The sequence below is a fragment of the Anomaloglossus baeobatrachus genome, chromosome 5 (assembly GCF_048569485.1).
Source record: "Anomaloglossus baeobatrachus isolate aAnoBae1 chromosome 5, aAnoBae1.hap1, whole genome shotgun sequence".
Classification (NCBI taxonomy): Eukaryota; Metazoa; Chordata; class Amphibia; order Anura; family Aromobatidae; genus Anomaloglossus; species Anomaloglossus baeobatrachus.
Window position 1 is genome coordinate 386,670,383 of NC_134357.1, and position 18,535 is coordinate 386,688,917.

At 47.1% G+C, this 18,535-nt stretch overlaps 1 protein-coding gene across 15 annotated transcripts in view; it reads right to left on the minus strand.

Annotated features, from left to right (window-relative positions):
• The window catches only part of SRCIN1 (SRC kinase signaling inhibitor 1), a 728,586-nt gene that overhangs the window by 370,486 nt on the left and 339,565 nt on the right, over nucleotides 1–18,535 (minus strand). For all 15 annotated transcript variants that reach the window (XR_012754280.1, XR_012754279.1, XM_075350093.1 and 12 more), the window contains one exon: nucleotides 2,287–2,570. Coding sequence is in view for 13 of the 15 variants with exons in the window: in XM_075350093.1 (XP_075206208.1) it covers nucleotides 2,287–2,570 (284 nt within the window). In the remaining 2 variants the exon portion in view is untranslated. The remainder of the gene's footprint in view (nucleotides 1–2,286; nucleotides 2,571–18,535) is intronic.

Sequence of the window (18,535 nt, forward strand, 5' to 3'; positions counted from 1 at the left end):
TGCGCCTGCGCGAGCAGACCTAAGGCGCGAGATTTGAAAATGCGACGAGGAGGATGACAGAGGGCGTCATCACATCAATCAAGGAAGGAGGCCAGCGATCAGCGGAAGGAGGGGGGAACGGAGCAGAAAATGAGCCAGCCCCTGTGGCCCACCAAGGTAATTAGCATACCTAAGGGCCATGTTTTATAAAGTTATTTTTGGGGTCTAAAAGGGGAGTCAGGGCCAAGGTGCACCTTCATAGAATGCAGCCCAGGAGCTGCAGAAGGTGATTCTTTTCGTTTCATAGGGAAAAATCTGGTGACAGGTTCCCTTTAAGCCATAGTGTAACAGATCAATGACTAGCTATATTAGTGCAGCAGATTATAATATGCTGACTTGCAGAGACAGCCAAGTGACGCCATTGTGAGCATTGCCTTGTGGCTCATGTACAGGAAGGGATGGATTCTTGTTGTAGTCATCTATAAAGCTACAGTCCTATAATGTTCAGATGAAGATTTTAGCCATGCAGGCTCCATATTCTGAGCATGTTACATGGTCGAACCATACTTCAGAGATACTCTGTCCGAGATCATAAATGTGTAAGGACCATTATTCATGTACCATATTTTTCGCTTTATAAGACGCACCTGATTATAAGACGCACCCCCAAATTTGGTGAAGGAAAAAATAATTTTTTTTTAATGTTAAATGGGGTCCATCTTATAATGCCAGTATCCCTCTAACAAATCATATAGGGTATATGTCCCTCATAGCGGTCATGTGATCGGCACAGCAGACTGAGATCTCTGCCTGCCTGATCACAGTGGAAGCAGGGACACCGGGGAGAAACGCTGGAGGGGGTAAGTAAAGCTTTTTTATTTTAGAATGAGCAGCAGCCTGGGGGCCAAATCTAACACGGGGGGGCATGTGCCATCACAGGGGGGCGCAGGGGCAAATAATATGCACCACTCCCCCAGCCCATCACTGCGTGCGATTTCAGCACCATTGGAGATGGACAGCGGCTGTGCATATTATATGAGCGGAAGCAGGAGATCAAAGGCTGCAGCCTGCAGCGTTCACCTGCCCCCAAGCACAGCGCTCCCACCTCCCCTGGACCCTGCAGTGTAGATATATAAATACCCCCCCGTATATTCGGCCTATAAGACGCAAAATTTGGGGGAACAAAAGTGCGTCTTATAAAGCGAAAAATACGGTAAATGCTTAGGCAAAGGCACCAGTGCAAAACGGTTTACAGGTATCTCACTCTCCAAATGTCAATTTCATAGAATTCATTCGTCATATAAATGAGAGCTGCAGTAGGAATTTCTATGATTCTTTTAAAAGGGACCAGAAGGTTCCTTTTCTACAGGTGCCCTCTACATTCGCCCATATACTAACAGCATTTCTTCTCCTGGTGCTGTTACTTTCTTAAATAGCAACTGGAACCTGTTAGTTGCATAAAAAATGGGCCCATTTGTGACTTCTAATTCTGCACCATTAAGCTAGGGCTATACTATACAGTTCCTTTTGGCCATAAGACATTAGCATTGCAATATCACCTTGCAAAAATTGCAAGAAAGTGTACTGAATGTAGTCATGTTGAAATCCATCAGCATTTATGTCCAATGCTGTCTTAAAGGATTCTTCTTAACATCTCAAAATATTAAAAATGCAAAGTGCTTGTTAAAACAAGCAACTTACTAATAATTTTGTTGTAATTAATAATCCTGTGAGGGATTTTTAATTTTACAATTGACTATTTGTTGACTATGCAGTCACCACTGTCGTCTATCAGATGTCGCCGCTGGTCTCTAAAGAAAGGGGTGCAGCGCTCACAAGCTCTGTCTAATAGAGCTCGTAAGCACTGCCCTTAAACTGGCCAGATCACTGAACCTGGCCAGCTTTAGTGCCACTGCACTACTCTGCCTTCAGTTGCGGAGATCACAGTTTGGACCAGCGGCCCAACAAATTTGCTTGTCCTGTCAATCAGGAGCACAAAGCCCCAAGAAAACAGGAACTTGGAATGCTGTGGAGCAGTGTGCCCCTAGAAACATTCCCGTTAAACTTCTAGTTGTACCAGTTTTACAACTAGAAGCAGTAAAATCTGTACCAATGTAAAGCTATTACAATCTCAGAGAGAGAGGATCAGTAAGTTGTCCTGTAGGCTTAACTTTCTACATGTTCCATTGGCAGCATGGACTTTTAATGAAATACATATGAGTGAATTTGTGCGATATGGGACAGAAAATTACCTTTTTACAGGTTAACATATTTATCAGAAAAATTTGTGGGTGGACCTGTTCTCACCTGATCTCGAATCCTCTCCTGCTGACCACGGATGGTCAAGGCATGTTGAGGGTATTTGTTCTTTAGATGATCCATAAAGGCGTCTCTCTTCCTTTCCATATCAGACTTCTGGAGATTGGTCAGTGCCTCCAGGCTCTGGGCAGCAATCACTGTGTGGCGGCGCTCGGACGTGTGCACCAAGCCCACATTCGAAAAACGCCTTGTCCCGTTACCGAGAGTGCGGTACTCTCGAGGGTATTCAGCATCGTCTGCAGAGATCATGTGTGTCCCAGACCGGCTGGAATCTGCAGAAAGAGGTAACAGAAGAGGAAAAAAAAAAACATTAACAAAACACTCAATGGTCAGCCAGCCTTTGGGCCTACAATATATGTAATTGTTGAAAGGATTTTGATCCTCTGTGGGATCACAATGCATTAGACATGCATATAGGTCAGACTCTTAAGGCATGAGAGCACTGCTGACAGAAACACGGTTAGGCAGGTTATTCCTTTAGGATACGAGCATAGTAAAGTATTCTTTAAGATCAGGTAATGAATTCTATGAAGAGTTGGGCTTTCACTAGGGAGAATGATGTGCTTGGGAGTTTTAGTCAGTGTCCGTTAGTTACAATTATTATAATCTCTATGACAATATTACACTTAGCCAGTAATGTTACGTGTGTGTGTGTGTGTGTGTATGTCCGGGATTGGCATCTGCACCGTCGCAGCTACAGCCACAAACTTTTGCACACTCACATGTCTGGACCCCGATAGCGTCATAGGCTATGTTTTGAGGGGAAATTTTAACCCCGCGCATTACAGTTATTCGCCAAAAAACCTGCCTCCATTAAAGCGAATAGAGCTGGGAGCCACAGTGCAGCCAGAACTTCAAAAGAATGCGCAGTCACACCCTTATATGAAATGTTGGCGTGTCACAATGCAGCCAGGGAAAGAGACAGACGCAGACAGGGAAAGAGGCAGACACAGACAGGGTAAGAAACAGACATAGACAGGGTAAGAGACAGACACAAAGAGACAGACACAGACAAAGAGACAAACAGGGAAAGAGGGAAAGAGAGAGACAGGTTAAGAGACAGACAAAGACAGGTAAAGAGACAGACAAAGAGACAGACACAGGGAAAGTGACAGACAGCGAAAGAAAGGGAAAGTGACAGACAGGGTAAGAGACAGACAAAGAGACAGACACAGGGAAAGAGACAGAGGAAAAGAGGGAAAGAGACAGACAGGGAAAGAGAGGGAAAGAGAAAGAGACAGACAGGGTAAGAGACAGACATAGACAGGGTAAGAGACAGACACAAAGAGACAGACACAGACAAAGAGACAAACAGGGAAAGAGAGGGAAAGAGAGAGACAGGTTAAGAGACAGACAAAGACAGGTAAAGAGACAGACAAAGAGACAGACTCAGGGAAAGTGACAGACAGCGAAAGAAAGGGAAAGTGACAGACAGGGTAAGAGACAGACAAAGAGACAGACACAGGGAAAGAGACATAGGGAAAGAGGGAAAGAGACAGACAGGGAAAGAGAGGGAAAGAGACAGACATGGAAAGAGAGGGAAAGAGACAGACAGGGTAAGAGACAGACAAAGACAGGTAAAGAGACAGACACAAAGAGACAGACACAGACAAAGAGACAAACAGGGAAAGAGAGGGAAAGAGACAGGTTAAGAGAGACAAAGACAGGTAAAGAGACAGACAAAGAGACAGACACAGGGAAAGTGACAGACAGCGAAAGAAAGGGAAAGTGACAGACAGGGTAAGAGACAGACAAAGAGACAGACACAGGGAAAGAGACAGAGGGAAAGAGACAGACAGGGAAAGAGAGGGAAACAGACAGACAGGGAAAGTGACAGAGATAGATAGACAGACAGGGAAAAAGATAGATACAGACAGGGAAAGAGAAAGATAGACGGAGAAAGAGACAGAGACAGTCAGAGACAGACAGGGAAAGAGACAGTCAGACAAAGAGATAGAGAAAGACAGAGAGATATATACAGAGGGGGAGACAGACAGAGAATGGGAGAGAAACAGAGAGATAGTTACTATCCCTGGCAGCGCCGGGTGCTATGTTGTGAGGCGAAATTTTAACCCCGCGCGTTCTAATTTAACAATCAATTTTGCCCCTATCTACATAATGGGGAAAAAGTGAAACTAAAAGTGTTGGGGGCAAATTGACAGCTGCCAGATGTGAACAAGGGGGACTTAAAGAATGAGAGCGATGGCGCCAAAGAGTATATACCGTACAGTTGCTAAGGTGGGGCCCCGACATGGGTTACTCACCACACTCTGGGATATGAACACACACACACAAAATGCGCCACACGCTACCACGTACTTGAACACATATAACACCCTCAGCACACATTTCACCACACATACACCAACCTCGCCACATAATCGCCCTAAAACACACACAATAATTTTTTGTTAATACATTCTATTTTGTTAACAGCAGTTATTAACCCGGGCGAAGGCGGGTAGTACAGCTAGTTCTTTATAAAAACTGATTGTTATTACATATAAATAATCATTAATAGTTGTCTTGTAAATGGTCATCGCCTGACTCTAGAAATATACAATGATTACCAATGGTAACCATTGTGTGCCTTGGAGTATCCTAATAAATGGCTTGGAATTGGCAATCTCTTTTATATTCTTATAGCCCATCAATCAGCCAGGTGGAGGCACTACTTGATCCCAATGTATGATACCATCACAAGTATCAAATTAGAAACATGCATTCAATTTCATCTGAACTCCCTTTTAAGTTGCTGAGCCCACACCAAAGACAGGAAGTCGACATGTGTCAGTAAGGGGTTAAAATGGACCTCTCATTAGTCATAAATATGTGGGGGTTTTTTAGCTGGTGTTAATGCTGTTGAATCTGGTGGTTTGTCTTTTGTTCCTGCATCTCATCATTCCTAAGATATGGCCCCCTCTTTCCCGCGCCTCTCCATTTTTAATATATGGCCCCATCTTTCCTGCGCCTCTCCATTTCTAATATATGGCCCCCTCTTTCCTGCGCCTCTCTATTCCTAATATATGGCCCCCTCTTTCCTGCGCCTCTCTATTTCTAATATATGGCCCCCTCTTTCCTGCGCCTCTCTATTCCTAATATATGGCCTCCTCTTTCGTGCGCCTATGCATTTCTAATATATGGCCCCCTCTTTCCTGCGCCTCTCCATTCCTAATATATGCCCACTCTTTCCTGCATGTAAATCTGGTCCTTTTTACCCAATTGGATGTGGTCCTCAACCCTTCCCTATGGTAGTTTTCTTTAAAGGGAACCTGTCACCAGATTTTTCCCTATGCAACTAAAACTACCACTTTCTGCAGGTCCTCGGCTGCATTCTATGAAGGTGTGCCTTGTATCTGACCCCCTTTTCAGACCGCAAAAACAACTTTATAAATATTACCTTTTCGTATGTAAATTTTTTAGTAGGGCCTAAAGGGCAGGCTCTCTTTCTCCTTCATTCCCCCTCCTGCCGCTGTACGCCGTCCCTTGTGTTGATTTGAATTGATGACGACGGTCCCGTCATCCTCCACGCTGTGCCGAAGTCTCTCGCATGCGCCGTTATCGTAGGCCACTATCGCGGGCCTGTGCACAAACTATCCCTCGCGCGCACCCGGGATGTATTTGCTTAGGCACGAGATTATGGGTGGCGCTGTGCATGACCTCACCAGCGTCATGCTAGTACCCGCCAGATACAAGGCACACCTTCATAGAATGCAGCCGAGGAGCTGCAGAAGGTGGTAGTTTTAGTTGCATAGGGAAAAATCTGGTGACAGGTTCCCTTTAAGACCAATCCTAATTGGCTAAAAAGACTGGCTTTATATGCAGGAAAGCGCGTAACATATCTCAGGAATGAAGAGGCATTGGAACAAAAGCAAATTTCCAGATTCAGGAGAAGAGCTGAGTTTAGACCGGGTAAAAAACCCAAACATATTTTTTGTTAGTGACAGCTATTCTTCACGGTCGGTATTTTAATCTCAATGTTCCACTAGTTAATTAGTAAGAATAGAAAATAGATGCCAATGAAAGACTACTATAAAATATCCAAGTTTGCATACTGAAGATCAATGTAACAATTCTGCAGATGAGCACTTTACTGTACTACATCCGATGTAGTATCTTTAGGTAACCAAGTCACAGATTGAGAACTAAATCCATTGCACATTTCCCTGATAATCTAAAAAGGAATCTAGATTTGAAGCAAATTCTACCTGAACACTTCGCAGCGTGGGAAGAAATGAGCCAAGGGCTTTGTCAGCTTTTCCTTCAAACCTTCAAAAAGAAATCTTGTCGGACCTAGCCAGCTTTCCTTAGCTCCTACTTTCGTATACTATAATGGATGAAATATGATTTCATAACAACCCCCCAAAAAACATTGTAGTTTTAGCAGATCAAAGAATGTAAAGATTATCCTAGCCATTTTGTAAAACTGCATGTTATATTATGTAAAATGTAGATTTAAAAAAATTGCACAATTAAAATGTCTTTTAGTCAGCACTGTAGAGAGTAAATTCTCTTTTTATCCTTTCAATACCGCAAATAGAGCTGGTAATGGTACCGTGTTTTTCCAAAAATAAGACCTTCCTCAAAAAAAGTCCTAGCAGGGATTTTCAGCATTTTCGGAGCAAGGCTTAAATATAAGCCCTACCCTGAAAATAAGCCGTAGTCGTGGTTCAATAATGAAGTGTCCATGCAGCTAAACAAGTTACAGATACTGCAGGACACTTCATTATAGACAGCGGACACACCGCAATCACACTCACCAGACGCCGAGCGGGAGGCCCTGCAGTGTATCACACACCCACATACATCAGATCACACACACAATCACCCATCACAGTGCGCAAATGTAGGGGGGTTAAGGGTTAAGCCCACCATTACATCTGTACCTGGCACACTATGCCCTATTTGATAACTGTAAAAGTGTAATGGTAAAGTGTAAATCCTTGTGTAAAACCGCCACCAGGTGGCAGTGCTACAGCACGAACGTACTGGCACCTGGGTGGGGAGGAGAACAGGGACTGTATAAGGGAGAACTAGTGGGAGAGGAAGGAGGAGAGTCCCCGGGAAGATGAATTAGAGAGAACCCCTCAAGTAGAAGATTCTGACCCTATGGGTCATCCCCCGCAACCATGGCATGCGTGATCCAGTCCAGTGTAGAGAACTACGTCCCCCAAGGAGAGGGGTATAGTCGGATTTTCGGGGATATGGCTTCGGTACCTACTGGCTGAAACCCAGCGAATTCCACACTCACGGAAAGGTCAGTGCGCCCTCAGGCAGAAGGATATGTCTGGATGGCCTGGACACAGTCGGGATAGCCTGTTCGGTGGCGGACCCTCTGATGCTAGAATGAAGTGTACTCTGGAAGGAGAGGCCTGGAGGTGACATAGGGTACCAGGGTACCCAGGTGCTAGTGATACGGACTGCCGTTAAATTATGTAAAGCATGGAAGAGTGGACGGAACCCCCATGGGATAAGAACCAGTACCGACGAGATACGGACCGAGTTGATGCAGACAGTACTAGAAAATAAAGTTGGCCTGTTTAAGAAATGAGACTCAGTCTGGACTTTGTTTCCCTGAAGAAAAGTGAAAGTGTGTCACCTGGGACTGTTACAGAGTCCCCCTGTGTGTGGTGCGGTGACGGGGAGGCGAGGGGTTAATGACACACAGTATAAGAACTCCGGCACACTCACTATCACCCTTAGAGACACAGTAAATAGGAAGATGTGAAGTTGATGTCAAAATCCTTTTCTTTTTATTTTGTAGTGAAAAATGTGCAAAAAGTGCTGTACAATAGTCCGCCAATCACAACGTTTCGGCCAATTTGGCCTTCTTCAGGTCGGACAGGCTTAAGAATAGAGAGGGGTTAATGACAGGCTGAGCTGTGACCTATCGTCCCCCTGCAGGTACGACTACAATCACTGCCTGCCCTGTGCCCTCCACCACACACACTCACCACATACAGCGATACCGATTTATTCTGAACGGCAGATTCTTGAGACACAGTGTGGTGGATGCAAGGATCTGCGGATGGAATGCTTACAGGACCTGTGATATGTAACTTTCTCCAATCTTTCCTGCGGCTGAAGGCATTCTGTACCGCCTGATGTGGTGTGTTAGTCACCCCACCAGTGTGTATGCGAACTGATTGGTGATTGTGTGTGTGTTTGTGTATGTGTGTGAGTGTGTGTGTGCGCAATCTGATGTATGTGAGTGTGTCGGCCAGAAGCAGGGGAGCACGGCATGCAGCATACCTGCTGAGAGTGCCCGCCGGAGATCACAGGCAGGAACTTGGGAGCCACGCAAACGCCTGGGATCTAGCAAGTATGAGTCTCCTGGGGGGGGGTTCTGCTTTTTGGGGGGGTAAATTTATTCCCAACCATGTTTCTCCGACCTACTCCAAAAGTAAGCCGTAGTGTTTTTTGGGGGGCAAAAAAAGTATAAGACATTGTCTTATTTTTGGGAAAACATGGTAGGACTTCAGTGGCTCCTTCATGTTTGGAGACATTAGTAATTGAGCATTTTTTGACTTTACAAACTCCAGCTCTGAATCGAAACCAGTATATCTTGTGACTTGGGAAACATGGCGTCTCTCTGCCATTTTTCCTCCAATCGTTTTCTTATCCAATCTCCCCACATTCACAATTGAGAACTGTACATAGCATCATGAGCATTGTGAGAGTTTCCTCAGTTTACGTATTGCTGCCGACATTGATTTGCATTAAAACCAGTAAGCATAAGGTCTAGATAATCTCTAATCTATTTATTTCTATACCCTGACTGAAGCCGAGGAGCTATTGTTAAGGTTTTCCAGCAATCTTGAGTTTTCTGTCTTCTTAACCTTGATTCATTATTCATTTTAACAAAAGGAGAAAAGGATTCATCTCTGCTCTTAATTATTTATCTATTGCATATCAATGCTGCTGCGATGTGAATTTTTATTAATAGTTTTGCTCATATGCATATATGATAACTTTGTGATTGCAGAAAACAAAGTGGCATATGCGACAAAACTTTTTCAGAAATTACGACTTTTAATTGTAAATTCCTAAGTCAAATTTATCAATATTTTACGCCATTTATTACATATTAAAACATAAAATGATGAGAAAAGGCAATTGGTTAACCATCTGATGTGAAAAAGAATATATGATATAACAATAAATGTGCCTAAAAATGTTTGACTTTTAGGATTGCTACTTCCAATAGGTGGCACTAGAGTTTGTCTCCTTTCCTGGAGAGACAATTTGAATAATTCCCAGAGGGGCACTGCAGCTATAAGTCCCCTTACCACTGACAGCCAGACTGGTTTTTCAGGTCTCCATAAGGAGAATAGTCTTCCCCCGTGGTCCCTAGAAATGTAATTTGAACAAAACAATTGTGCATTGTCTTCAGACATTTGGCACATTGGTCTCAGTCTTTTCTCTAAAATCGGGAAATGTAGAGAACTGCTACGAATATTGTGCTGTTGTAATTTGTCCCAAATTATCTTTAAAGGAGTTGTCCACTCTATGTGACTGCAGACGTGTGAATCCTCACACTGTGCACGTTGTCACGATTCACCATTGCAGGTGCTGGGAGCAGGCGCGTGACCACAAGTATGTCATTCGCACATATATGCAGTCACATGCCAACTAGACATGTGTGGCTTTGCTCAATACAAGTAAATTGAGTATAGCCAGACATGTCTAGTCGGAGTGTGGCTGGAAGTATGCAAATCGTGTATTTGCGGTTATATGACTGCCCACTTGCGCCACTCGCACTGGAAGATCCTGACAGTGCGCTCACTGCGGATTCTCAAGTCTGCAGTCACATAGAGACTTGCGCTCTAAGCCTGAACAACCACTTGACATTTGATGTATACGGAGTGACAGAGTTGTAGTAAGTACACTAAAGATTTGGCACAATGACTCCATTTTCTACAAACGTAGGACGTGGGGGATCCAACAGTTGAACTTCCTTTACTAAGCTAAGCTAAGTAATAGAACATGAGGCTGAGAACTGGGCCTATGCTCAGTTTGATCATAGACGGCTATTATATGGTTGTGACAACATGGACTCTCATGGGTTAAAGTTTCTTAAAATCCAGCCAGACAGCATGATAGATTGTCTATAGATGGGGGAGAAGTCCCTCATTGTTTTTACAAGACTCTTGTTGACTCAATGTAATTGTGTTGGCCACTGAAAGCTAGACGTATTGTTCTCCAGACATTTCCAGTAACCATTGTATTGTAGTTGTGTATTGATAATGTAATTACCTTAGTAGCCATTGTCTAGTCGGTGACTCCCAGTTTACATGTACACCCTCAATCTTTCTACCCATATCATTTAAATGAACATTGTCTATGCAGCTTGAGATTCATCCAATGGGAGAGGTGATCTTGTCCAACCAATCGATGAGGACGCAGTGTATCTAAGTGGAAGGCTGTGGCTATAAAAGGGACTTCTTTAAGCCACCAGGGGTTGTTGATGATGGTTGATGGATCCAGTCTAAGCTCTTTGGAGCTGACTGGAGGATCAGGACATCTTATGGCTTCAATCTAGGGACTCCGGATCCAGTTGGAGACCATATCCACAGCCTAGGGATTTCGACTCCGGCTGCCAGGATTGTAACATCAAACCAGGACTACCTAAGGAGGACACTCAGGTTGGGACAGTTCAGTCACCTGTTACAGACTTTGCAGACCTCAGACAGCGTGGAACCTGTGAGGCATGGTCATTCTAAATCCCTGGTGAGCCAGCGGAAGGGTGAGACTCTGTTGCCTGTTACATTTGTGTGTTTTGCTGGTTATGTGTTATGTGCCGTTAATTGTTTGGGGATCCAATAAAGTCTAATTATTGTGGTTCCCTCACCCTGTGTTGTCTGAGTAGTGTTACGCCCACGGTTAAGGAGGCTGGCGTTCAGTTGGGATGAGCCCTGAGCCACGCTGTCTTTCTAAAGGCGGCGGGTTTTGGTGGACGAGAGCACCCACTGAGCCCCGTGTCTCCACAATGGTCATGTATTCTTAGCTAGCTGCAATTTCTCCCTGTGACAACACCAAGTCACCCACTTTCTGAAGATTGAAGCGGGCTTTATATGCTGCGATATCGGTACCGATATCGCTAGCGTGCGTCCCCGCCCCCATAGTTTGTGCGACACGGGCAAATCGCTGCCCGTCGCGCACAACCTCGCTTAACCCCGTCACACGCACTCACCTGCCCTGGGACGTCGCTCTGGCCGGCGATCTTCCTCCTTTCTAAGGGGGCGGGTCGTGCGGTGTCACAGCGAGATCACACGGCAGGCGTCCAATAGAAGTGGAGGGGCGGAGATGAGCGGGACGTAACATCCCGCCCACCTCCTTCCTTCCGCATTGCCGGTGGAGACAGGTAAGGACTGGAGATGTTCCTCGCTCCTGCGGTGTCACACACAGCGATGTCTGCTGCCGCAGGAACGACGAACAACATCGTTAATTAGAAGAGAACGATTTTTTGTTTTAGGACGGCCTCTCCGCGGCAAACGATTTTTGCCGCTTTTGCGATCGTTTTAGGTCGCACAAAAGTGTCACACACTGCGATATCGTTAATGATGCCGGATGTGCGTCACAAACAACGTGACCCCGACGATAATTCATTAACGATATCGTAGCGTGTAAAGCCACTTGACACATGATTACCAACCAAGTTTCATTTGAAAAGGTCTACCATCTTCATGAGACAACTTCTTTAAAGGTGACGAACACTGGATTTCATGGTGGGAAGATTTTCTGGTTACCTCCTAATAAGAATTCACCTAGATGTTATACGATTGACAGATGTGCCTGATCTCACTGGTAATAAAATCCACTTATGAAATGAAAGGCAGTAAAAGCGAATGAATATATGTAAAGTGGTAATGGGTATACCTGTAAAACATCTGAATCGACATCATCTTTCACAAGCTGGATGTGGAGAATAACGTCTGTTGTCGATGATCATTAAATACACATCTAACCGTGTAGTCAGGTTGTACATCACTGACTTATACTTGGTCTGTTTTGGTACATATGTTACTTGATGAAGCGGAGAAGCGAGGTTTATGAACAGTGGAATAGGAATGTCTTTTCTGTATGCCGGTGTTGATGTACATAGCACATAATATATAATTAATACTTTAGGAGTCAGCATACCCTGCCAAAAATCGCACTGCAATGCAGCTGGATCCTGCATGTGTGTACTAAACTATGTATATGTGGTCAAAGCCCAATAATTCTGAGATATGTAGAGATATATACAGTGGAAAGCTTTTAGGCAGGTTTGGAAAAAATGCTGAAAAGGAAGAATGCTTTATAAAAAAAAAAGGGGAGTGTTAATAGATTATTTTAGCAATTAAAAGGGAACCTGTCACCAGATTTAGCCCCTATAAGTTGTGGCCACCACCAGTCCAGCCCTTATATATAGCATTGTAGAATCTATATATATATAATTGCCTTATTCTGTCTGTCTGTCTGTCTGTCTTGCTCCAAAATTGTGTCCTTACGGTGACAAACAGCGGATTGGCCGCTGGGCTCACCATGGCCCCGCCCCCCCGCACGGATTGGCCGCTTGCCTCGGCTCCGCCCCCTCACACGGATTGGCCTCTTGCCCCGGCCCCCTGCACGCATTGGCAACTCGGCCACGCCCCGCCCCCCTCACGCATTGCACGCTCGCTCTGGCCCCGCCCCCCGCACGCATTCGTCGAACTGACTCCCTGCAGCGGCGGAACACACACACACGCACACACATAAGAACAGACACACACACACACACATCAGATCACACTCACTCTCACACACACCTCACACACACATCAGATCGCATCCACACACTCACAACATCCCGTGATATCGCTTGCTTCTCGGCGGCGATACTGTGCAGTGACCTTCCAGGACCTGCCGGAGGATCACATGGCCGGAAGCATGTGGTATCTCCGGATGTTGTGATTGTGTGAGCGCGTATGTGCGATATCGTCAGTGTGTGTGTGTGTGTGTGTGTGTGTGAGTGTATGCGATCGGGTGTGTGTGAGTGTGTTCTGATGTGTGTGTGTGTGTGTGTGTGAGTGAGTGTATGCGATCGGATCTGTGAGTGTCGGCAGAGGAGCACGGCGTGCAGCACAGCTGCTGGGACCGCCCACCGGTGGGCACAGGGAGAAGTGGTGTGTGTGTGTGTGAGTGTATGCGATCAGATGTGTGCATGTATACTGTCTGATGTGTGACTGTGGAGCATGATGGGGAGTGCGCAGCATGGGGGATGGAGCCCGATGGGGAGTGCGCAGCATGGGGGATGGAGCCCGATGGGGAGTGCGCAGCATGGGGGATGGAGCACGATGGGGGGTGCGCAGCATGGGGGATGGAGCACGATGTGGAGTGCGCAGCATGGGGGATGGAGCATGATGGGGGGTGCGCAGCATGGGGGGTGGAGCATGATGGGGAGTGCGCAGCATGGGGGATGGAGCACGATGGGGGGTGCGCAGCATGGTGGATGGAGCATGATGGGGGGTGCGCAGCAAGGGGGATGGAGCACGTTTGGGGGTGCGCAGCATGGTGGATGGAGCATGATGGGGGGTGCGCAGCATGGGGGATGGAGCACGTTTGGGAGTGCGCAGCATGGGGGATAGAGCACGATGGGGAGTGCGCAGCATGGGGGATGGAGCACGATGGGGAGTGTGCAGCATGGGGGATGGAGCACGATGTGGAGTGCGCAGCATGGGGGATGGAGCACGTTTGGGAATGCGCAGCATGGGGGATGGAGCACGATGGGGAGTGCGCAGCATGGGGGATGGAGCACGATGGGGAGTGCGCAGCATGGGGGATGGAGCACGATGGGGAGTGTGCAGCATGGTGGATGGAGCACGATGGGGGGTGCGCAGCATGGGGGATGGAGCATGATGGGGGGTGCGCAGCATGGGGGATGGAGCACGATGGGGGGTGCACAGCATGGGGGGATGGAGCACAACGGGGGGTGCACACCTCCCCCCAATACACACACATACACACACACACACCGCCACACACGCACTGCACAACACACCACACACACACTGGGAACCACAAACACTGCCCTACACAGACACCCACACACACAGACAACACCGCACACACAAATATACGCACATACCGCACAACACACACATTGCACAAAACATACCTCCCCCCAAAACACACACACACACACCCCACACCCACACAAACCGCGCAACACACACACACAACGCTACAGACACACAGCGCTCCACAAACAATGCAACACACGCAACACTGCTCTCACCCCCTGCCACACCCAGAACATGTACAGCACCTACACAAACACTTGGTAACTACACACAACAACATCTATATTCAGTATATATATAACAAAAATCATACAACTACACAATACGTAAATTCTAGAATACCCGATGCGTAGAATCGGGCCACCTTCTAGTACTGTATATAAGAGCCCAGGTTGCTCTGTAGAGCATAAAAAACACCTTTATTATACTCACCTAGGGGGCGGTCCAGTCAGATGGGTGTCGCTGCTCTCCAGTCCAGCACCTCCTCTCTGCTGTGATTGTCGTCCTCCTTCTTCTGAGCCTTGTATGGATGACGCGTCCTACGTCATCCACACAGGCCGACATTGTGCTCCTGCGCAGGTGCACCTTGATTTGCCCTGATGAGAACAGATCAAAGTACTGTAAGGCGCAGGCACAAGGAAAGGGCACATCAATGTGCGCCTGCACAGGACCGCGATTCCTGCCTGTATGGATGACGTAGGACACGTCATCCTCACTAGGGGCTGGGTAGAAGGAGCACGGCTATCGCAGCAAAAAGGAGGCGCCTGACTGGTGAGCAACAACACCCATCGGACTGGACCGCCCCTTAGGTGAGTATAATAAAAGTGTTGTGTACATTCTACAGAGCGGCTTGAGCTCTTATATACAGTATTCTAGAATGCTGTATATAAGGGCTCACTGCTGGAGGCCGCAGCTTATAGTTGCCAAATCTGGTGATAGGTTTCCTTTAATAAAATGCAAAGTAAATGAACAAAAGAGAAATCTATGTCACATCAATATTTTGTGTGACCTCCAATTGGATTCAAAACAGTATCAATCAATTCTCCTAGGTACATTTGCACAAAGTTTAAGGATCTTAAAGCACCACTCCAGCGGTAAAATAAAGAAAAAAAATTGCTGTAAGTACAATATTCAGCATAAAGAAGAACAAGGAGTCCTGGAAGTTATGGATGGCTACAGACGAGTGTGTTGTGGGGGTGGCAGGGGGCCGTAGTCGTGGGCAGAGGCGACCCCCTGCTTCCAGGCAGCATCTCTCTACTTCGCTGCACTCCTGCCACCTCCACAGTGCAACCAGGGACACCGCAACATCTAGTCAGGACAAATTCACACACGAAGTCCAGGATAACGTTCAACATAACTTTACTGAATATCTCACACAGCTTCTGTGGAGCCCATCCACTGCGGGCACATGGCTTCTACGTTACAGGCGTGTTACATCCACTGCGGGCACATGGCTTCAACATTACAGGCGTGTTACATCCACTGCGGGCACATGGCTTCTACGTTACAGGCATGTTACATCCACTGCGGGCACATGACTTCAACATTACAGGCGTGTTACATCCACTGCGGGCACATGACTTCAACATTACAGGCGTGTTACATCCACTGCGGGCACATGGCTTCAACATTACAGGCGTGTTACATCCACTGCGGGCACATGGCTTCAACATTACAGGCGTGTTACATCCACTGCGGGCACATGACTTCTACGTTACAGGCGTGTTACATCCACTGCGGGCACATGACTTCAACATTACAGGTGTGTTACATCCACTGCGGGCACATGGCTTCAACATTACAGGCGTGTTACATCCACTGCGGGCACATGGCTTCAACATTACAGGCGTGTTACATCCACTGCGGGCACATGACTTCAACATTACAGGTGTGTTACATCCACTGCGGGCACATGACTTCTACGTTACAGGCGTGTTACATCCACTGCGGGCACATGACTTCAACATTACAGGTGTGTTACATCCACTGCGGGCACATGACTTCTACGTTACAGGCGTGTCACATCCACTGCGGGCACATGGCTTCAACATTACAGGTGTGTTACATCCACTGCGGGCACATGACTTCTACGTTACAGGCGTGTCACATCCACTGCGGGCACATGGCTTCTACGTTACAGGCGTGTTACATCCACTGCGGGCACATGACTTCAACATTACAGGTCTGTTACATCCACTGCGGGCACATGGCTTCAACATTACAGGCGTGTTACATCCACTGCGGGCACATGACTTCTACGTTACAGGCATGTTACATCCACTGCGGGCACATGGCTTCAACATTACAGGTGTGTTACATCCACGGCGGGCACATGGCTTCTACGTTACAGGCGTGTTACATCCACTGCGGGCACATGACTTCAACATTACAGGCGTGTTACATCCACTGCGGGCACATGACTTCTACGTTACAGGCGTGTTACATCCACTGTGGGCACATGACTTCAACATTACAGGCGTGTTACATCCACTGCGGGCACATGGCTTCTACGTTACAGGCGTGTTACATCCACTGCGGGCACATGGCTTCAACATTACAGGCGTGTTACATCCACTGCGGGCACATGACTTCTACGTTACAGGTGTGTTACATCCACTGCGGGCACATGACTTCTACGTTACAGGCATGTTACATCCACTGCGGGCACATGGCTTCTACGTTACAGGCATGTTACATCCACTGCGGGCACATGGCTTCTACGTTACAGGCGTGTTACATCCACTGCGGGCACATGACTTCAACATTACAGGCGTGTTACATCCACTGCGGGCACATGACTTCAACATTACAGGTGTGTTACATCCACTGTGGGCACATGGCTTCAACATTACAGGTGTGTTACATCCACTGCGGGCACATGGCTTCAACATTACAGGCGTGTTACATCCACTGCGGGCACATGACTTCAACATTACAGGCGTGTTACATCCACTGCGGGCACATGACTTCAACATTACAGGTGTGTTACATCCACTGTGGGCACATGGCTTCAACATTACAGGTGTGTTACATCCACTGCGGGCACATGGCTTCAACATTACAGGCGTGTTACATCCACTGCGGGCACATGGCTTCAACATTACAGGCGTGTTACATCCACTGCGGGCACATGACTTCTACGTTACAGGCATGTTACATCCACTGCGGGCACATGGCTTCAACATTACAGGTGTGTTACATCCACGGCGGGCACATGGCTTCTACGTTACAGGCGTGTTACATCCACTGCGGGCACATGACTTCAACATTACAGGCGTGTTACATCCACTGCGGGCACATGACTTCTACGTTACAGGCGTGTTACATCCACTGTGGGCACATGACTTCAACATTACAGGCGTGTTACATCCACTGCGGGCACATGGCTTCTACGTTACAGGCGTGTTACATCCACTGCGGGCACATGGCTTCAACATTACAGGCGTGTTACATCCACTGCGGGCACATGACTTCTACGTTACAGGTGTGTTACATCCACTGCGGGCACATGACTTCTACGTTACAGGCATGTTACATCCACTGCGGGCACATGGCTTCTACGTTACAGGCATGTTACATCCACTGCGGGCACATGGCTTCTACGTTACAGGCGTGTTACATCCACTGCGGGCACATGACTTCAACATTACAGGCGTGTTACATCCACTGCGGGCACATGACTTCAACATTACAGGTGTGTTACATCCACTGTGGGCACATGGCTTCAACATTACAGGTGTTACATCCACTGCGGGCACATGGCTTCAACATTACAGGCGTGTTACATCCACTGCGGGCACATGGCTTCAACATTACAGGCGTGTTACATCCACTGCGGGCACATGACTTCAACATTACAGGTGTGTTACATCCACTGCGGGCACATGGCTTCAACATTACAGGCGTGTTACATCCACTGCGGGCACATGGCTTCTACGTTACAGGTGTGTTACATCCACTGCAGGCACATGGCTTCTATGTTACAGGCGTGTTACATCCACTGCGGGCACATGGCTTGAATGTTAGAGGCGTGTTACATCCACTGCGGGCACATGGCTTGAATGTTAGAGGCGTGTTGCTTTTTGGCTTCATTACACATTTTCCTGCACACCGCTCCCTCCTGTAGGTTCCTGCAGTGTCTATAGGACTGTCTGTTTCCCCTAGCAACACCTCAGTGGCAGCTAGTGAATTCA